General features: G+C 38.6%; 1 protein-coding gene across 15 annotated transcripts in view; it reads left to right on the forward strand.

Moving 5' to 3' along the window:
* The window catches only part of kif1aa (kinesin family member 1Aa), a 61,628-nt gene extending 39,831 nt beyond the window's left edge, over positions 1-21,797 (forward strand). For 10 of the 15 annotated variants that reach the window (XM_053230412.1, XM_053230416.1, XM_053230422.1 and 7 more), the window contains 16 exons: positions 1,345-1,453; positions 2,246-2,312; positions 2,424-2,508; positions 2,612-2,721; positions 6,304-6,326; positions 10,164-10,278; positions 10,585-10,718; positions 10,899-10,960; positions 12,092-12,237; positions 14,392-14,595; positions 14,760-14,831; positions 14,962-15,086; positions 16,316-16,459; positions 16,912-17,104; positions 17,443-17,561; positions 17,653-21,797. In XM_053230412.1, the coding sequence (XP_053086387.1) occupies positions 1,345-1,453; positions 2,246-2,312; positions 2,424-2,508; positions 2,612-2,721; positions 6,304-6,326; positions 10,164-10,278; positions 10,585-10,718; positions 10,899-10,960; positions 12,092-12,237; positions 14,392-14,595; positions 14,760-14,831; positions 14,962-15,086; positions 16,316-16,459; positions 16,912-17,104; positions 17,443-17,561; positions 17,653-17,695 (1,751 nt within the window). In that variant the 3' untranslated portion in view covers positions 17,696-21,797. The remainder of the gene's footprint in view (positions 1-1,344; positions 1,454-2,245; positions 2,313-2,423; positions 2,509-2,611; positions 2,722-6,303; positions 6,327-10,163; positions 10,279-10,584; positions 10,719-10,898; positions 10,961-12,091; positions 12,238-14,391; positions 14,596-14,759; positions 14,832-14,961; positions 15,087-16,315; positions 16,460-16,911; positions 17,105-17,442; positions 17,562-17,652) is intronic. The other 5 variants (XM_026914022.3, XM_026914038.3, XM_026914090.3 and 2 more) reach the window with 1 other exon arrangement.
* The last annotated feature ends 623 nt before the right edge of the window (positions 21,798-22,420 follow it).

The raw sequence follows: 22,420 nt of genomic DNA on the forward strand, positions 1-22,420 counted from the left end.
CTCTCTATCTGTTCAGTAATTAAAGCTCAGAAGCCGGGTTTGTAATGGTCATGTTTGTACAAGGTCTGAGAAATTCCCTGAAACCAAGGCTCTCATCTCATCTAATGCAGTTAAAGGCACTGCACCTGGCTGAAGAACACTGGTTAGAACCCAGTCTAACTTTGATTCATGATATAACCACAGAAATAGATTTTTTCATGTTTTAGCCACATAATTTAAACTGCAGTACTACTGAGTTTTACAGAGCTTCTGAGAGAATATTTGTCCAATTATATTTCTCAAAAGATTATATGCATATAAGTCAAGAATGTTTCTAATTGGCTGAAAGCAAGAGGAATAATATGCAGAGCTAATTTTTGAGGTTGTGTGGGTTCACGTGAAAGTGGCCCAAGAACACCTTTCCCAACCAGTCTCCAGCCAGTTGTTTTCGTATGGACCAGAGTCTAATTACAGTATTCATATATATGTTGTGCAAACAAACTGGTATAGTTTAGGTATAGGTAATAGGTATAGTAAGGTATAGTTTAGTTTCCTAAAATAGTTTAGTTTCCCAGTACTTAAATTGACATAATCTTGAATTTTAATATAGTCATATCTAGGGTTACACTTTTATTAAATCTAAAAAGAATGAAATAAAAAGAGTCAAAAATTTGAGAGCTCACATGCCAGGTCCACATTCCTTTACCGGTAATACTACAGAGAAAATACAAAATGTTATTGAACAAATAACTGCATGAATGAGAGAACATTTTGGTCCATGGACTTTCCTCAGGCCTGTAAGTAACTGGTGTGTTTGTCCAGCTCTTTCTCACTCCCTCATATTAGTAGGAAATACCGACTCTTCTACACACTTGTGGTTTAGTATTGTGTTTTCTGCTGAACCTGTGCTGCATGTATGAGATGTGTCACATTTGGGATGAATGTGGGTTTGTTCCTACAGTAGTCCGTTAACATTTGCTGTTTCTTCAGCAATATAATAATGATAAACACATTTACTTACATCAAAAAATTTAGGAACTAGACTATATTTCCTAAATACACATGATCAGACACTGAATATTTCAAAAACCGCAGATGTGAAAGGATCACTGTAATTCAGATGACTGTTCAATCATTCAGACACAGAATCTGCCCCTCCTCTGGACCCTTTGGCTCCCAGTTTATTCCTTTTCTAGCTATGTTTTACCTCCTGGCCTCATTTCTTCCAATTATATTATTATATTTCTCTCCTTTTAATTTCTTTTCTTAAACAGATTCCTCTTTTCCAGCTTGTGAGTGAATAAACTCTATTACACACTCTAACAGACTTCCCTAAAATTCAGATACACTCGTTCTCTCTTTCAGTACCTGCTACTAAGCTGACGACCCTCACACGACCCACAGCCGGACCCTGCCACTGTAAATACGACCTAATGGTATTATTTGAGATCTGCGAGCTGGAGGCCAATGGAGAGTGAGTTTGTCTAATATCTTGATCTATTTCACTTTTGTGAGTTTGTGAGAATAGGCTGAATAGGAGAGGATTGAACTCATTGGTATATAGAGCATTGCGAAACATTGCTAAAATGAAGTATCAGTCTGAAGTTAATGTATCAATGTTGAAAAGTCATAGTTTAGCCAAAAAATACATTTCACATGCTTTCTTTGCCTTTATGTAGTCGATCAGTCAAGACATGTTTGGTGTGAGAAGTCTGCTGAATTTGTTTTGTACTAAAGCTACAAGGCAGATGTCACTAGCAACATGTATAATAAGCGTACAGCAGCTTGGTCAGCACTCAAACTGCATTGCGTTGTTCAGTTTCTTAAATAGATTTGCTTACTGTATGATTTCTGCCACATAATTTTTCTACAAAAATAGGTTACCTACCTAAAAACAATAGTAACAGCCATACTGAAGCCACAATCACTTTAGTCCTCAGCAAATAGTTTGGTTTCACTCTTTGCAGTTAGTACACTCATGTAGGAGGAACTGTACATGTATCTGGATGATACGAAAGTGCAAATTTGATCAGTATATAACTTTTTATGAAACTTTTTGTACAAATGATATTAATTAGCCAAATAATGTCATCTGAAGACACTCCAAATTTTGTAACTCTGGTGGGACCTTTTAATTCAGTTTGTACTGTAAAACCATTTACACACCACTTTACTCAAAGATTGATAAATGAGGCCCATTCTGTTTTGGAACAATTTTTTTAACCAGTTGCAAATTTATGGTGTGAATTTTTCTTCTCTTTCATAGCTACATCCCTGCTGTAGTGGACCACAGAGGTGGAATGCCCTGTCATGGCACCTTCCTGTTACACCAGGTCTGCTGTTCTTTCCAATCCAGAGCAGTTACACACACACTTATGACCACACATAACACCTAGTATGTCTTAAAGCATACTTGCTAAACTATATGAATCTGGTTCAAACAGGGAATCCAAAGAAGAGTGACAGTGACTATAGTGCATGAGACAGGGGGTGACATTAATTGGAAAGAGGTTCGTGAGCTGGTTGTAGGTGAGTTAACTTCTTATCTTTCCCCAATCCTCTAATTTTAAAGTAAAGCTGGCAATTTTATTGGGTAAAATGCAGAGCACTTAAGCATCTGTTTGTATTCCAGGCCGCATTCGAAACACACCAGAAGCAGACGAGACCATCATCGACCCCAACATCTTGTCCCTTAACATCCTGTCTGCTGGATACATCCAGCCAACTCCAGATGACAGGCAGGTTTCTGAAGCATAATGTCAAGAGATTCAGAAAAATAATCTGAATTAATAATTATTTATTAAATTCTGTTTTTGCCTTATGCTCATAAACAAGAAACTGTTTAGGCCAGCCACCACAGGCAATTTGTCATTTGTCAGATATTTTCCAACTATAACTTTCTTTCTTGCAAATTAGGTAAAAAGAAACAATTACAAACAATTTTTTTTTTCACCTTTTCACTTTTAGCCCAGCTTAGTGGCTCTAGAGCCAGTGTTTTTTTTTTTTTTTTAACCTCGCCATATTATATGTTCTTGTAAAGGTGCAGCCCATGTATAGGCATTTCCTTAGATGACAGATTTACTATTTTCTGGAATTCTGTTGGTTGTTGGCATTATGTTTATTGGCTGTTTTCTCAAAATGACTTAAGGTTTATGCTCTTTATTTTGAGTCATTTTATTCAGCCTTTGCAGGAGGTGCATCCATATCACTTCACACAAAATTACATAGGTTTTAAGGCCAGACTTTAGTATTTTTTTCAGATATAGTTTTTTTTTTTATAAACTATATGTATTGAAAAAAGTGTCAATAGTGGGTGCTTTAATGGTACTTCACTTCATCATTCAGAGTAACAAGAAGGTTGAATGGGAGTTTTATTTTTATTAATCCTGTAAGTGAATGGGATATAGCACTTCTTGAGCTTTGATTTAACCTTATACTTACTGACATTTGAATGCACAGAATTTTTTCTACTTTGTAAAAAGTACTCTCACTGATGCACTGATAACCACCAAGTGTGGCAGACCTTCTGCACTTCAGCCATTCTTAAACTGAGCAGATTTTTCTTTCACGACCAGCTACACATTATGCAGCTCTTTCCTGTCAGTTCTGCCTTGGCATCTAATCTCAGATAAGCAGCCAAAGCGCTGAGAAGTGGTGCACTGCAAAACCTAAAAGTGATCACTTCAAAAGCAAAGTTTTTTTTTTTTTTTGCCAGATAGAAATGATGCAGTGCTAGTTGTGTTTCAAGGACCTCTTAAAGGACTGACTCAGAGGAGCACTTCAGAATCACATAGCACCGGCCATAGTGCCAACTTTTGTTGGAGAAGAAAGATGTATTGACTCTTTTATGTTTCTCTGCATGGCAATGGTCTCTGGCAGCTGTCATGTCTGACCTGTGAGACTTCACATAGATCCATTAGGATGTCAGCATTTCCAATATGACCAACACATACTCCTTTCCCAAAGCCCACATAATGTCAAATATGGGGTTACAGAAAGGCTGTTGCTGCGGTTGCATCAAACCTTGGTTAGAGCCTGTTGCATGATGGGACCCAGAGGATTATGGATCAGGAAGCTTTGGACACAGAACTTGTGCACCTGTTCCTGATGTTTTTGTTGTTAATACACAGGGCCTTTATACCGCCTTCATAAGCATGAGAACACAGGGCATAAATAGGCTTTCATTAACTGCACTCAGATACTGTAGACATTGACTTGTTCACCCTGAAAAAATATATTTTATTGATTTATAAAATATATTCACACAGTGCTTATGAATGTGTTATGTAGGCCCAGTGTACATACCATTCAAATAATGTGTTACCATTTTGTTCCCCTTTTAAAGTTTCATTATCCAGAATGTGGTTCTCTCCTTCTAGATGAAGAAGCAGAAGCAGCCTTCATTTGTCACATACACGTTATACATAGTGAAATGTATTTGGCCGCAGGGTCAGCCATGATACAGCGCCCCTGGACCAGATAGGATTAAGGGCCTTGATCAAGGGCCCAACAGTGGCAGCTTGGCAGTGCTGAGGCGTGAACCCTGACCTTCTGATCAGTAATCCAGAGCCTTAAGCTCGCTATAACATACTTGTGTTAGACAAACAAACAAAAAATTCAATCCTACTGACTTCTAATTCTCTAATCCCCAATGGAATTTAAAATACAGTGAAGGTTCTCTAGTTCACCTCCTTGCTGGCTGTGTGACTTTGTGTCCATTTTCCATCTGTCCATTCATCCATTAACTCTATCCATTTTGCGCCATTTCCTTTCCACCACCCAGACACTACTAACACTGACCACTCTGAGGATAGAGAGCCAGGCATCTCTATTGATAATCATTGCATGGTTGTGATCTGCATGCAACACTTCAAACATTCTTGTTTGAATCCTATAGAAGTTAAGTGTGTATTTCATTTAGTACTAACAATACAACACCACTAACACAAAAAATCTGTGGATAAATTAATCCCCACTCCTGGTAGAAACCAGCTCTTGACCTCCTTTCATTGATCTTAGTGTAACTCATAGCATGATGAGCAGTCCAGTTGATGTGACCACGTTTCATGTCAGAGTAAAATGCACATTATGTCATTAGCTATCACTATACCATTACTTACAGTAGCATCACATAAGCTGTAACATGCACTGACATTGTATAACATTATATGCCATGAGATTTTGGAATTTTTTTTACTAAGGTTATTCACTTCTTTACATAAGGAATAAAGCATTTTGGGGTGTGCTGTTATAGGAAAACAATCAAACAAACAGTGTGGTGTGATGGGGCCTGATGTGAAGATGATTATTTTCCTATAACAGCATGTGCCAAAACATTTAATTCCTCTTTATACTACAGCTATTTCCCAAGGAATGTTTTTAATTTAAGGAATTTTAAAAGCATACATGTCATACTTTTAATCATTTATAGTTACATTTATTGTTGTGGAACATCCGCAAAACAAGTTAGTTCCTGTTATCACTTACATTATAGCAGCTATAAACAATTGTTCCATGACCAGCCTCCCTTGTTCCTCTCTTTTGAAGTTGAGATTTAAAAAAAAAAAAAAAAGCAGCTTGTCATGTTACAGAGAAAGTGCAAAACCCTCTGTCCTGAGGACTTATCCATGGAGGAAAAATTACTCACCAGTACTGACAGTGGAGTCTCCTTACAGAAAACTTCATTTCAACAGTTATATGTTCTCTTTGTTAAATAACAACATGTTTAAAAAAAATTATTATTAGACTTAGATTATGCAGAGCATCTAAGCCTGTGTAAATTAGCTGTTACTATAGAAATGATAATGTATTAGAACAAGCAGATGAATATATACCTGTGATTGAATTATTGTCAGAGCTGTGCTGTTATAGAAAAAAAAACACTTTCTGATCAATAGGAGTTGAGAGTAAATGGCACTGTGACATAAATATGTATATAAATATGTGTTTTAGTAACTACGCCCTTAAAACAACAAATCACTCCTCTCTGTTTGACAGACTTAATCTCCCAGTTCCTTTCCCCTGCAGTCACGACCTCCTTTCTTACATTGTAACCACAATCCTTACATCAAGCATAATCTCATTGACCACAGCCAAAGGAGTAACCCAGAAGACAGAATTAGGCACTAATGCTGAGGCTTAGCCAGTTGTGCTGACTATACTATTCTGTTCAGTGAACCATTATCAAGAAGGCTGTAACAGTGTCCTTACAGCCGGTTAACGTCTACAACAAACATTCACCAGTAACATCATGGATGATGCTTGCGCTGAAACATCTGCCCTCAAGTCCACTAACAGAATGTTGTTTTGTGTTTTTGCAGACAGTTTCTTGATTCGGACATGCCTAGGTATATTGTTTTTCCAATCCCTATCCTCTCAATCTCTGATTCATCTATACATATTTGTAAACTCTCTTGGCATCATTGAGTCACGTTCCATTGTACTTTGTGTTTTTCCATTTTTCACTCTTGCTGCTTTTTGTATCCATCAGCGTTTGTTTGTTTCCTTCTTTTTGTTCCTCCCCATTTTCTTTCCAAGCCTATGGAAATGTTCTTGTGTGCGTGTATGGCCTCAGTATTTTGTGGGATGTTAAGTTGGCTGTGGAATGCATGGCTTGACTTTGTATGGGCAACATCTTGCCTGAATCTTTGCAGGAGGTGTGGTAGAGATCAATTTTTTATCCTGTTGTATTATAGAAAGTGTGTCTACATCTAGCCAACACAACACTGATTTGATTTTATGTGAGAAATTAACACTTCCCACACGGACTATTAAAAAGAAGTCATAACATGGATTACTGTTTTAAAAGCTGCTTTTTAGTTATCTGTGTCATTTAGTAATGAGTCACCGTTTCTTCACAGATCCACCCATGTAAAATTTACTGTTCTGGAACATCTAGAACACATCTCTTGGGTAGTGATTTATGATTTAATTAAGTCTGTACCATAGCATTGATGGATTTCCACCACAAATGTCAAAGCTGTGCTGTAAAACACAGGTGCTGCTGTGCGGGGCAGTGATTGAGAATCAGGCCTCACACACTGCAGGCTTTTCATGACTTGTGGCCTCATATGCAGGCTGTCATGCTCGGTTCACGTTCCCAATGGTGTGAGCTAATCTACAATTTACAATGTAAGTCATTATCATGAGCAAGGTCAACACTACAGTATGCACCATTTTTTTTTTCTTTAAATATGGCTCTGGTTTTTATTGCACCACTAGTGGGCAGTGCTGTGCAAGTTTTCATCAGCCTCCTTTTACGCCTTCCGCCATCTCTAGGTGAAATCATCTGAAGCTTTCAGTCCAAAACTTGAGTATAAGTCATGGTGGTACAGCTCCAGGAAACCTCAGTTCAGTACCCATATGGTTTTCCTTTGGGGTCCACCCACCTTTGCAAAACATGCCAGTAGGTGGATTAGCTACCCTCAATAGGTGTGAATGTGTGTGCATGGTGCCTTGCAAAGGACTTGTGTCCCATCCAGAGTGTATTCCCACATCATGTCCAGTGTTCCCAGGAAAGACTCCGGATACACCGTGACCCTGACCAGGTTAAAGCACCTACTGAGCATTAACAAATAAATGAGTTTGTCTGCTCATGCTCTTACTTTACAGAAAATCACCACAAACTTCAACCTGTCCAGCCCTAAGCACTAGCAAATAAACAAGGCACCATGGAAATGGAGCAAAACAAGTGTAATTTCCATTCCAACCCCAGTGCATAGTGCTCAGCATGGGTGGAGGTGGGTAGTAAAAGCCCAGCAGGGCTTATAAGAAGTACCATAGCACTCTCGTCAAACACATGTGACTCTGGCAACAGCACAGAAAGCAGCATTTATGCCCCTACACCCCGTCACACATTTCAAACAGTGATTTTAAATGTTAGCGACAACAGAAACCTGCAGCAGCACCTGGCTGTTGGCGAGGCCTGCAGAGCCAGAGCACTAAAAGCTAATCCATGGAACCATTACCTCAATGGTAGCACTTTCATAACTAACTCAGTTCTGTGCACAGAACAATTCTCAAATCTCATTTAGGCCCTCGATGGAAGTGGAGCCAAAGAGTGTAAAAAGGATGGTTTCCTTGCACGCCCTGCCAAGAGCATGACTTAGAGGCTGGGCAGCCTGATAGGAGAGGATGAAGTGAAAAATATTGAGGAGGAAATCACTGAGTAAATGTTCTTTTGTGTGTGTGAAGCTGCTCTTTCATTCCCACAGGCTCTCAGGCTCTCTCGTTTGTATGTGTGTTCACATGTGATGATGGTGGTGGTAATGAAGGTCTGTGAATCTGTATATGTGATTGTGTATGAGTGAGCACGAGTGAGAGTCTATGACACGAGAGACAGAGTTCCAGTGTGAGAGAGCGCGAAAGTATATAGCAGCCTAACAGGTGAGGATGTCTCCTCCAGATTCTCTCTTTCTTCTCCTCTCTCTGTCGTCCATTGGACAACACCAGCTCCTCAGTGAAACTGTCCCACACCTCTCTGTACTCCTCAGTCCAGCTGTATTGCAGAGTATTCCTCATCTAAGGGCGCCTTCATATGTGCTGCATTTAGTCAGCTTGAATCAAACCCTGGTGTGTTTTCCCCCTCTGTGTGCATTTAGACATGCGAGTCAATCATACTCAGGTATGGGCCAAAAGCAACTGGTCTGAGAGTTTGGCTCCAAAAGCAACTGGTCTCAGTTTGGTTCCAAGTGAACTCTGGTGCAGTTTGATTGCGGTGTGAGAGTGATTTGACTCTGAATCGACCCAACTGCAGGAAGTGAACCAAACATGCCATGTATTTTGTGTTGTGGGCAGAATTGTTTTGTAGATGTGAGCTGCTTAACTGAGCCAAAGGACAGAGCTGTAGTGTTGCAGAAATATGATTTGTTCTAGACAAACAAAAAGAGGGAAATAAACAGTGGTTGCAATACAGAAAGTGTATTAATTTTTTTTTTTTTTATAGAGTTATCCGGTAGTTTATTTAGTACCAGCGCTGTGTTCTCTGTACTGAGGTGATATTTTGATTTACATTTTTTCATCACTTTATTTCTGACCAATGAATAAAAGAGTTTTATAAATACAATGTAAGTCCTATACGGCCCTCAAGAACATTTTTTTTGTTTTTTGGTTCATTTAATTATGTGCAGTATGAAATCAAATAGCAAATGAACCCGAAGTATCAATTTTAGCTCTGATTCGGAGTCAGGAAATGGACTAATATGTGTGAAAGTGCCCTGAAGTACAGCATTTCCATCTGACCCCTATCTGTCTTAGGCTTCACAACTACAAACCCTCGCCCACATTTCTTCCAGAGCCATAAGTGTACACTTGGAACAGGTCCAGAAATAGAAATGAACCTATCTGAAAGTTCGAGATTTACATTTATCAGAGTAGAGGAGCGGTAGGGTGGAATAGGTCTTTGTTTGAGACGCAGCCCATCCTGCTTTCATCTCATACTTTCTCATGAAAGTCAGACAGATCTAATACTAGCAGAGCAGTAAATTCTGAACAGTTGCTTAATTATATTTTGGGATGGGCTGGTTTTTCATCAATAATTTGTATTTTAATGGTCATTAGGAAGAGATATGAGGCAATATATAGGTCTTTATTGTGATTGCAACTTGTGTCAGGAGGAGTTTCAATGAGAATTACCACATTTTTCATGTCATTATGGGACAGTCATGAGAACTTGGCTTGTGACTTTGCCTCTTTACCCACACGGCTCCTCATTTGCCTCTGATCATATTGTTGATTTTTTCCCTACCGCACAAAGCATTTCCTTGGGAATTGATCCTAGGTATAACAGTCCCACATCCACCCACCGCTGTCAGTTCTTTTCATCATTTCTTTCCATAATAATTTTGTCATTCTTCATCATAGTAGTGATTGTGTTCTTTAGGAAGACTCTTAAATTTTTGGTGTATTATTATTATTATTATTATTATTATTATTATTATTATTATTATTATTATTTTGGCATGCTAATATCCTGTAATTCTGCAATGCTAATGTCCTGTAATTGGTGGCTTTTTTGAAATCACTTGTGCAATCTTAAAATAATGCTTTAAGGTTTCTGCTTATTGTGCCTCAGTTACTGCTTGTTAATTTTTGTTTTAAGTTATGTTTAATTCTATAACTTATTAAAGCCAATCATTTTTGACTAGAAAATGATAATACTAAATCTCCCTTGATGCAATGTGTAGGACATTCTACCGCTTTGAAGCTGCTTGGGATTCATCCATGCACAACTCGCTCTTGCTGAACCGAGTGACTCCATATGGGGAGAAAATCTATATGACTTTGTCTGCTTACTTGGAGGTAACCATTCGACTTTCACTCCACTATTAATATTAGCCTGTGCTTATGATAACAATTTATTTACAGGAGTCGATATCCATGATTATTGCAGCAATCTTGATTTGCCATACAGTTTTTTAAAAATATTAAACATTGTAATCTTAGTTTGCAGGTATTATCTGTTGTGTTTTAACAGAGAGCTTTTTGCCCTGTGTCAGCACTCTCTGATTGATTTTAAAAACTATTTTTTTTTCTAAAAATGATTTCCAGTGATTTTCTGCTTTGTCTAAAAATGATTTCCAATGATTTTCCATGATTTTCTGTTAGATGGAAAACTGCACACAGCCTACAGTAATTACCAAAGACTTCTGCATGGTGTTTTATTCCCGAGATGCAAAGCTCTCAGCCTCACGCTCCATCAGGAACCTGTTCAGCAGCGGGAGCCTGAGGCCATCTGAAGGGTAAACAGACCTTGGTCATTCTGTTAGAACACACACACACACACACACACTGTACAAGCTTTACAAGTATTACATAAGAAACATGCCATTTTTTTGGGAAATCATTTACTGCGAACAGATTTCTGTCTCTTGCTTTTGTGTCATTATGGATTTCTTGCATATTTTTCATCTTTTGTGTAGAAACCGAATTACTGGTGTGTATGAGCTCAGTCTGTGCCACCTGGCAGATACGGGCAGCCCAGGTAAAACATCAGCCCTCCATTCTCTCTTCTGTATACTAATTAACAGCATTTTATAAGTCTCTATATATTTCTATACATACTATGTATACTGTAAGTTATAAACACTATTAAAGTACAAAGCATGAAACAAAATACAAACACAACAAAAAAAGACAAAACAAAAAGAGTGAAACAATAGCTCGGGGACCATAGCACCAAACACACAAGATGCTATTCACCACAGACACTTAGCAAATAAACAGGGAAAATTTATAGGGACACTAATCAAGGGGAGGACACAAAACAGATGAGTGTAATCAGGAGGGCATGTGACGGGGTCATGTGATTTGTAGTAGTTTGATGGGGCTAATGGTTAATGCTGTCCAGGGCAGCCATATCACGGCCAAAATCAGATGTGACATAACAGCTCCTCTATTTTTTACTGACCAAAGATACTACAGTACTGGCTTCTTGTTTTCTACTGACTCATAAGATTGAGGCTTGTGAACTCACAGGTCAAATTTCATGTAGATAAAGTCAGTACAAAGCGAAAATAAATTCTACCAGAAGAATATGCATGTGTTTTGTGACCTGTACCCTTTCCCTTTCAGTGACTTGCCTTTTCTGATGGGAAACTTTTATTCACATTCGTTCTGACTGCTACATTTATTTGAAAAATACAGAAAAGCATAGTTTTCAGATGTCCCCTATTTCACCATAACAATGAGGCAAAAATCATAGATGTCACCTCTGTAAATGATTGAAGTGTATATAGTTGATGAACACTCTTACTTAGGAATCATAATGGACAAATGGCCATAATTTTAAGTAAAATCATTGACCAATTGGTTGCAAACGCAGTGCAGTCAGTGCCTGTGTGAGGCTCACCAGATCCAGAGTATCTCCAACTGTGGTGCTCTGGCCTGTAATGTAACCATTTTCAGTTCCTGGCTAGTCAAGAATACCTAAAGCTACAAAATTACACCCAGTCCTCCTATATTATACCATCTTCCTGTTGTGCACAAGGTTGTTTTTCTGATAGTTCCTTTTTTTGCCATTACAGATTCTTAATATATTGACTGTGACTGAATGCATTAACTAGGAAGATAAGCACTTTGGAGAGTCTTATCAAATAGCTATGTTGTTTTGTAGGGATGCAGAGAAGGCGCAGGAGGGTGTTAGACACATCCGTGGCGTATGTGCGAGGGGAGGAGAATTTGGCTGGATGGAGGCCCCGCAGTGACAGCCTCATCCTGGACCATCAGTGGGAGCTGGAGAAGCTCAGCCTCCTGCAGGAGGTACAAGACACAACACACCATGACATGAGTTCTCCTGTATACACACACCTGCCTTTCCCTTATGCTTCTCAATATCTACCTACTTGGTATAAAATCAAACAAGATGGCCTAGCTAGTAAATACATGAAGTATTTATTGAAATAGACATACAAATATGCTACCCATCCTTGGGGACTTTCCTAATGGTGTGTGTGCACCAGCATAATTTTGCTTGCAATCATGCATGAGTCAACGCATATGAAATGTTAAGGTTAAGGACAGTGTTGATGTTCATGGTGTTTATTTGTATGAAATTGAACTAAATCTAGGTGCCATGGTGGCACAGGAGGTACAGTACACTCCCCTCCGAAAGTATTGGAACAGCAAGGCTAATTCTTTTGTTTTTGCTATACACTGAAGACATTTGATTTTGAGATCAAAAGATGAATATGAGACAATAAATCAGAATGTCAGCTTTCATTTCCTGATATTTACATCTAGATGTGTTAAACAACTTAGAACATGGCACCTTTGGTGGCAGACCACCTAATTTTTTGGTTAGCAAAAGTATTGGAATAGATATTCTTAAAGTAAGTTAAAGTAAATAACACTTATTATTTATATCCCTTGCTTGCAATAACTGCATCAACCTTGCGACCCACTGACATCAGCAAACCTATGTTTCGTTTTTTTTTTTTTTAATTATTATTTATTTTGAGGCATTTCTCTCTTCAATCTCCTCTTCAGGAGGTGAAATGCATGCTCAACTGGGTTTAGGTCTGGTGATTGACTTGACCAGTCTAAATCCTTCCACTTTTCCCCCCAGTGAAGTTGTTTGTTGTGTTGGCAGTGTGTTTTGGTTCATTGTCTTGCTGCATGATGAAATTCTCCCAATTAGATCAGATGCATTTCTCTGTAAATTGGCAGAATGTTCCTGTAACCTTCTGAATTCATTCTGCTGCTACCGTCATGAGTTACCTCATCAATAAAGATTAGTGAGTCTGTTCCAGAAGCATCTATGCAAACCCAAGCCATGACACTACCTCCACTGTGCTTGACCGATGAGCTTGTATGTTTTGGATCATGAGCAGATCCTTTCTTTCTCAGTTTGGCCTTTCCATCACTTTGATAGAGGTTAATCTTGGTCCCACAACTTTTTTGGCACATCTCTATATTTCTTTGCGAATTCCAATCTGGCTTTTCAATTCTTACTGCTGATGAGCGGTTTGCATCTTGTGGTATGGCCACTATATTTCTGCTCTCAAAATCTTCTTTGAATGGTGGATTGTGATACCTTCACCCCTGCCACCCCTGATGTCACTGACTGTTGTTTTTATGTTTTTCTTCACAGCTGTAATGTTTCTTTCACCAGCTGTTGTTGTTTTCCTTGGCCAGTCTGTTCAATGTCTGGTAGTTAGTATACCAGATGTCTCCTTTTTTTCAGGACATTCCAAATTGTTGTACTTGCTATACCCAATGCTTAGCCAGTGGTGCTGATAGAGTTTCCATCTTTTCCTAGCTTCAAAATGGCGTGCTTTTCTCCCATAGACAGCTCTCTCGTCCTCATGTTTTAACAACAAATGCAATCTTCACAGGTGAAACCCAGGGCTCAAACCAAGAGTAGACATTCAGTGCAATATCTATATTCAGAGCGATCTAACAGGGCACACCTGGGCAACAAGAAACACCTGTCACTACATGTTCCAATATTTTTGATCACTTGAAAAATGGGTGGGTTCAAACAAAAGGTGCCATGTTCTAAGTTGTTTAACATCTAGATGTAAATATCAGGAAATTATCAGGAAATGAAAGCTGAATTTCTGATCTATTGTCTCATATTTGTCTTTTGATCTCAAACCCAAACGTTTTCAGTGTATAGCAAAAACAATAGAACTGGCCTTGCTGTTCCAATACTTTCGGAGGGGACTGTATAGTTGCCACCTCACAGCTCCAGGGTGCCCTGACCAAGATAAAGCAGTCGCTGCAGTTGAATGAATGAACGAATGAATGAACAAACTAAATCCAATGATTTTTTTGCATCGGATTTTCAAAGACCAGGGATTTTAACACTTTTATTTGAACTTCAACTGAGTTTCTCTCATATCAGAACAATCTCTAATATACAGTACATATTGGGTTTTAGATTTCATTCTCTGTGTGATTGTGGTGCTACAGGTGGAGAAAACCAGGCACTACCTCCTCCTGAGGGAGAAGCTGGAGTCCACCCTGCTGCTGGGCCAGGAGGTGCCGCTGTCCTGCGTGTGTGAAGATCTGACCGAGTCCTCCTCCCCCTCCAAACAGCTGGGGCAGGGTCACGACCCTGACGCTGACCCCGGGCATGAAATTACCAATGAAAGGCAGCGCAAGCTTGCCGCCAAGGTAAAGAATCCTAATTATCTTGTTCTGTCCAGAATATGGTGATGAAAAATTAATAAAATTCCCCTTTTCACATTGTTATTAATCATGATTTTTTTATATGGACCTCTTGTGCTGTTATTGCAGAGCTACACTAATATTCTGTATTTTATCCTCACTCTTTTCAGTGTTTGCGCTTGCTTACCCACACCTTCAACAGAGACTACAGTCACGTGTGTGTGAGTGCCAGTGAGAGCAAGGTGAGCTGCTAATAGACAATGAAATACTTATTTTAAGTTTTAATTTTGCCTGCGCTGTTAACATCCTCAACTTGAATGGCTGGCTTGCATGATTATGTATGAGCGTTTACGGTATCTCTCTTTGTTTCAGCTGAGTGAGATGTCTGTAACACTGATGAGAGATTCCACCTCGATCTCTGACATCAACACACTCACACCCTCCTCCACCTGTCCCTCGCTGGTGGAGGGACGCTACAGCAGCAACGCTGAGCTCAGGTCAGGTTAACCACAGTTCACTTGTTTAGACATCTGTGAGCAATGATCTGTATTGTATCATACTCTATCTTTTTAAACTGGAGAGATGATAATCTAAACATGCTGCTGAGAATGATACATTAGTATCATTATATATAAGTATCTCTGCTACAGTAGGATCCAAAATCTGAGACAAACACCACTGATTTTATTGCGTGGCTTATGGCAAACTAGTATTATAATCAGAGGTGGTAAAAGTATCCAAATTCTTTACTCACATAAATGAGCAATTACTCATTTAAATAAATACTCTGGTGAACGTTGACGTACAGCTTCGAAGTACAGTTTCTTCACTCATCTTAATGTAGAAAGGTATAAACTCTTAAATTTACTTATAGTATGAATGTACAAGAATGATTAACAAAAGAAAAAGATGTCTGCCTCAAATAGCATACTGAACTTAGTTACTGATCGTAAATTAGTGCCTCTTTCACCAAGGAACCAAACAACGTGGGAAAACTTTAGCTAAGGCTCAAATTCAAATTCAAATTTTATTGGTCACACACACAACCATACACAGTACGACGTGCAGTGAAATGCTTTTTCCACTGTCCGTGACATAACATAGAATTTCCATAAACCAGAATTTACTTGTATACAAGTAGAAAAGGAAATATAAGGTAATATAAGGGATATAAAAGATAGATGGCAGCAACAGCATGGCTATATTTGTTATAAAGAGCAGATATGTGCAGTTGTTTGTGCAATATAATGCTGTGAAACATCTAACAACAGCTTTATTCCTAATCTCTCATGTTAGCTAGCATGATAATAACTCTGATGATACAATCTAGCTGAATGCTAATAGCTAGCTGTCACAATATAAACTGCCTTGATAAATACAAAGTGCACATAGCAGTAGATACACTACATAGCCAAAAGTATGTGGGCACCTGATCCGCACACCCAAATGTGGGCCTTCCACAAACTGTTGTCATGAAGTTAGAAGCACACAATAAACTGCTGTGCAGGATGTCTTCGTATGCTGTAGCATTAAGATTTCTTTTCACTGGAACTAATAGGCCTAGCCCAAATGTGTTCCAGCATGACAGTGCCCCTGTGCACAAAGTGAGATCCATGAAGACAAGGTTGGTGTGGAAAAACCTGAGTAATTTGAAATAATAGTATATAAGTTGCCACACTTTCTCACTGGATTGTTTTAAACTGTTGCTCTAAACTCATGTGTGCAGACCCCCAGCACCTCGCTCTCGTGCCGTGAGCCCCAACCGAGGCTCTACATCTGATGGAGAGGGCAAGAAGTCCCCCAGCGGAGCTCCAGAGTCCAAATCAAGGACCCACACATTTGTCCCTGACATTCAGGAGATCCGCGTCAGGTCAGTTTACAGATCTTAATACTGAGGACAAAATGTATAGAAGGATAAACAGATTCACTTCTTACTTTCAGTGACTGAAAGCAACATTTAGCAACATATAGTAGAAGCAGATAATGATTTATTACAAAAGATCAGTGTTATAATTATATTATAATATATTTAATATATTTCTTTGACAACAGTGCTGTTGAATTCTTTTTTATATTAATGTTAATTAATATAAATTTAAATTTATATCAATGTGCTTCATTCGTATGTGATCATTTCTATAGTAACAATGTACACTGAAACTTGTATGGCTGACACCCCAGCAATCTAAATCTAATAATAAATGAATGTGTTACTATTTAAAAAATAAAAATGTGCAATGGTATTGTTTGTTAGTTATTAAGAGATAACTGTGTTAGGAGTGTTTGTGTTAGCTTTTAAATCTCTTGTTTTTGCTCTCACAGCCCAATAGTTTCGAAAAAGGGCTATCTGCACTTCCTGGAGCCGCACACTAATGGCTGGGTGAAACGCTACGTGGTGGTGCGCCGGCCGTACGTCTACATCTACAATTCAGAGAGAGACTCAGTGGAGAGAGCCATCCTTAACCTGTCCTCTGCACAAGTGGAGTATAGTGAGGACCAGCAGGCCATGCTGAAGGTAAAATACATTCACCTAAACTCACACACACATACACACAGGCATTGATGAACGGTGATGCCCACATACAGAATGCTAGATAAAGAATAATGAAGAACTATAATTCATATTATCATATGAAAGTCTCTGTGATGCTAAAGGGGCCATTTGTCCACATGTGAGTTCAAACAATCTGCAGGAAACAGAATATTACAATCCATAACTCACAGCCACACACAAATACACACACTGAGAAAACCACACACCTCGTCTTTTATTTCTATGTAGTGGTTTTAGAGGAAAAATGCGATTTATTTTGTTTTTTTGGGATTCTCATAAGTCCTATCATCCTTTTGCAGACTCCCTACACATTTGCTGTGTGCACAGAGCATCGTGGGATACTTCTGCAAGCCGGTAATGACAAAGAGATGCATGACTGGCTGTATGCATTTAACCCTCTCCTTGCTGGCTCCATCAGGTACGCAGAATAAAGCCAGGAAGTGTCTCATCCTCCATATACTGTGCAGATATGTCAATATATCATTGTATTTAACATCTTCTTGTCACAGGTCCAAACTCTCCAGAAGAAGAGCAGCGCAGATGAGGCTTTGAGAGGATAAAGACAACAGAGCTCACAAAGACTGTCCCTGTAAATAGAGTCCTCCGTACCTGCGCCCGGTCCAGTCTCTAACGCTCGTCACACTCCTCCCTTCCTGTGTGTACCTGCACTCACCCTATCTAGCACTAAGCACCTGTGTACTAAAGTCTCACATTGCTGTGGGTCTACCAGGACCTGGCTGTTCAACCAATAACCCTCCTAAGAATCTAAGGCCACTATGTTTTGGATCAGTGTAGTAATGGAGATTACAAGCATTTGCTTAGCTTCATTTTAGATGCTTATATAATCTCACAAAAAAGCTCCAGCACTCCACAACGGAAGAAAAACAAGCCTGACACTTCCAGGTCAAGTGAAACCCATTTTAACCAGATTTGTTAAGATGAGTAACAAAAAAGTAAACTAGATGGTCAATATAGAGATGTCTCAGTCACATGACCTTACTGTGTTATTCTTTACAGTTGAATCCGGTCAGTATTTAAGTCAGCCAATAATATCTTTATTGTCAGCTTCACGTTTCAGCTTCACTGACACATGTTAAGGAGGCTGTATTCTAAAATGCATACTAAATTATCATACCAGATAGTATGTCAGAATAGCATGCTATACTGTTTTACATACTATTTAGTATAGTAGTGTGCAGTTTGGGATTTAGCCAGATTTTCTCGGTTCAGCCTTAGTGCAGGTTTTGGATAGTCTCTATAGAAATTTATATAGGATAGTATGACATAAAAAGGCCCTGCAATGAGAAACATCAAACATCGCTCATGAAGTTTTCTCACAAAACAAAACAAACAAAAAAAAAACAAAGAGATGGACGGTTGTGTGTGAGTCTTATCTAAATTGTATCATAATCCAGTTTAATATTTTCTAAAATGAACTTATCCCTTAAAGATCTTATCTCTGGTTGATTTACTTTGAAGTTTATATTAAAATCTCGTCAAGTTAGGTATTTATTTAACATGCATTTATTTATTTTGTTGTGTATTTATTGACAATGTTTTGATGAAGTTTAATGCAATTATCTGCAAATGGCACTTTCCCCCCATGAGTTTTACTAACCTATTGCTTATGTATCATATGACTCTGCCTCCTCGACCCACAGAATACTTTCAGAGGAGAGGGACAGGGAATAGGATGTGACGCTGTGATGGCTGCTACTATGTGTAGCTCACATGAATGTTTCATTTATAAGTTGTTAGAAGCGAGAAAGAGCCTTCTGCAAAATATCCAGTTGCGAAACAGAGAAAGGATCATTACCCAGATCAGTTAAAGACAAAAGTCTGTATAATCATAAACTGCAGGTTTTTAATGATGTATATTATATGATTTTACTCACGTCCCATGTTTCTACATTCTCATTTGCTGCTTTCATTCTTCAGGTCTCCCAAATCATGTCAGCTCATTAATCAAACCTCTCACCATGCCCCACGTTTGATATATTGGAGGTTGAGTTTTCATGCTGTGCACTTATTATACCTAAGTCATTTTGTAAGCATATCTTGTGATTGGTCTGGTACTTCTACTTCTCATATACCTGCTGAAAAATCCAGCTTGGTCTGACCAGCTAGCAGCAGCCAAAACACAGGCACAGCTAGTCAAGCTGGTAGATCAGGGCTATTCAACAAATACAATAATTTGTAAATGACCAGTTACAAAAATTTCCTTGCTTGGGTCTGGATAAGCAACTAACATGACTGAATGGCAACAACCAGTATGGCTATAAATAAGACTATTCAAAGTGGTTATGTTTTGTTTCATAGTGGAGCTTCATGTTTGCACTTTTGACTAGTGCAGTGGACTCTGAACATTAGAGATACATCCATCAGTTTTGCATTTGACACAAAGCATAAACACATACTTCTCTGTACAATCATCTTTAAACATTCTGTCTTCATTGTTGACTGTCAACAAGCCATGTCGTCAGCACACTAATCAAACCAGAGAGGGTAAATAAAAATGAAAAATATCAAATTGTGTGAACATTCTCCCCTTCTGGTCTAATGTTTTAGTCCTGTAGCTGGTCGCTGGTCCAATGGGCTGCCTTCAGCAAAGTAATTTGGGCGAATGTGTGTGATTGCATAAACTGAAACAGAGGAAGCCAAGCTGGATCATATTCAGAAAACTGGAGGCCCTGAACTACAGCCACAATCTGCTGCAGTAAAAATTTTTTCAAGTACTCAGTTCAGTCCACTGAAATACCATGCTGGCTCTGCATCTGGACCATGGTCCATCAGCTGATGCCCCATGTGGTAGACCATGTTTGTCAAATGGTACCAGTAGAAAGGGAACCATTTCCAAATTATTGCTAGTAATGCAACATCATAGACAAATTTTTAAAGAAAACACAAAACCAAGGCCATTAGAAAATCTCAAACATTTATAGATCATTTTAATTAAGAAATAGGGAAGCTGAAACATAATAATAAAATAAAAGATGATGATCTACTAGTTTAACCACCTCATTTGTGTTTTGGCAGCTGGTAGCTGATTAGACCAAGCTGGATTTCTCAGCAGGGATCTTTCTTGTTCACACAGATCAACAAATCTGCACATGGAAATGGACCTAACGTGTACAGTGTGTTTTGTGATGTTCACATAAACCATCCTTTTTCAAGCTTCATGTTACCTTATATTTCCCACAAACTACAAAATATTGTAGTGGAGACTGCAAGCTTAGAGGCTGCAGTATGCATTTTAATGGCACTCATACTGTAGGGTTAATAACTAAAGTCTCATTATTGGTTAGTGTGTGATATGACTGTTGGCTTAATGTTTAACGAGAAGAGCAAACAGCTTGTGTCTGTGTTGTTAGCGAATTGCCACTGTTTGTGTACGAGTGAAAATCCACACTGCGCTGCTGAAAGTGCTGGTTATCAGAAGCTTCGTCATGGTTATAATTTCCGGGAATGTTACACACCATTGATTTGCGCTGTTGTGATTGGTCATGTTCACCTGCTTTTTTTTTCATGAAAGTTAACCTTTACCTTTTTGAGTTTTTTTTTTATGCTGTGTTTGTCTGCACAGGCAAAAGTGGTTTTGTTACTATGACAATGACTTGGAACAGATCCCAACTATCCGTGTTTATTAGGACTAAGCCAGATGGATTGCGATGTGGTATTTCTCTGAGTTCTCCTTAGGGCAGATGGGAGCATGACTTGAGGCCAGCCAACCTCCAGAGCATGCTTAGTAATGCCAAGACTCAGGCTATCTGAGTGATATTATCATCTGGAGAAATGTGTATTGAAGTATAATGGCTATGAATTTATGACTATGACTTTACTTGTTTGCTTATGTGAACTTGACCAGTCACTGAAGCCACTTACATTGCAAAGTGTTGACTTATCAGATCTACTTATAATGCTGTTCTTGTTAACTGCACAGTTCAATATAGAAAGGCGCTCTTTGTGCTGTTTGCAATGAACATCATCTGAATAAGTATGTCCAGTTTTGCATGGAAAGATTGTTAAACTGCCTACATATCTAAACAACTGTGCTCCAGTGTTCCAGACTGTAACTGAATCCTCTGATCCATTTCTAAAGCTTTACGTTTGTGTCTGCACATATGTGAAAGAAAATGAAATATTAGTCATTTTGTTCAGCAGCGTGTGCATGTGTGCAGTTGTCTTTTGTCTGTGCACTTCTTTGAGAATGTTGTTGAGAGTGCGTTGGACGAAATCTTGCACCTTCTAGCCTGTGTCACTGAATGACAGCCAGGCACGACATTATAATTCTCAGTCATTCACCATCACAGAGCTTACATACAGCAGCCTCCATGAGAAAAAAAAAACAAAACAAACAAATGATAGGCTCTTTTCATCAACAGCATTTCTTTGTGTGCTTCCATTTTCATCATATGCACAAACTCCATTCACTGACATTTTTCTATCTTCTCGGTTCTACTTTGCATTGTATATAAACATGATTGCTGTGAATGGTGTAATATGCAGCTGTAACCCATTGGTACCATCTTAAATGGGCAGTAGTTCAATATGTCTTGTGAGTGTTTGAGTTATGAGTCAAAATGTTTGTGTAGCCTACACCTTAACACATTGTCTGATATAAAATAAATGTGGAACTTATGCAACACTATAAAAAGTGTCCATGTATTATTTTAACATCTTGTGACTGTTATTTATAAAGGAGATTAGCAAGAAAAATTATTTATTATTCTTGCATTTTGTTGCATTTATCAACGCTATTACATTTATAATAATTCAATAGGCATGTGGAAGTAACTTGCAAGATGGTTAAAATTGTTATGCTAAAACCTAAAACAGCTCAGATATAGTATCAGATCACCGAACAATAATAGATTTAATAACGGAGAACAGGAGGTTCCTGATTTCCTGTTTTTGGACATAGTTTGAAATGTGTTCTTTGGTGATTAGTATATATATATATATATATATATATATATATATATATATATATATATATATATATATATATAAAACACACACACCGATCAGCCATAACATTAAAACCACTGACAGGTGAAGTGAATAACATGGATTGTCTTGTTAGGGGTGGGATATATTAGGCATCAAGTGAACAGTTGATGTGTTGGAAGCAGGAAAAATGGGCAAGCATAACGATCTGAACGACTTTGACCAGGGCCAGGTTGTAATGGCTAGATGACTGGGTCAGAGCATTTCCAAAACGGCAGGTCTTGTGGGGTGTTCCCGGTATGCAGTGGTTAGTACCTATCAAAAGTAGTC

The sequence above is a fragment of the Pangasianodon hypophthalmus genome, chromosome 2 (genome assembly GCF_027358585.1).
Source record: "Pangasianodon hypophthalmus isolate fPanHyp1 chromosome 2, fPanHyp1.pri, whole genome shotgun sequence".
NCBI lineage: Eukaryota > Metazoa > Chordata > Actinopteri > Siluriformes > Pangasiidae > Pangasianodon > Pangasianodon hypophthalmus.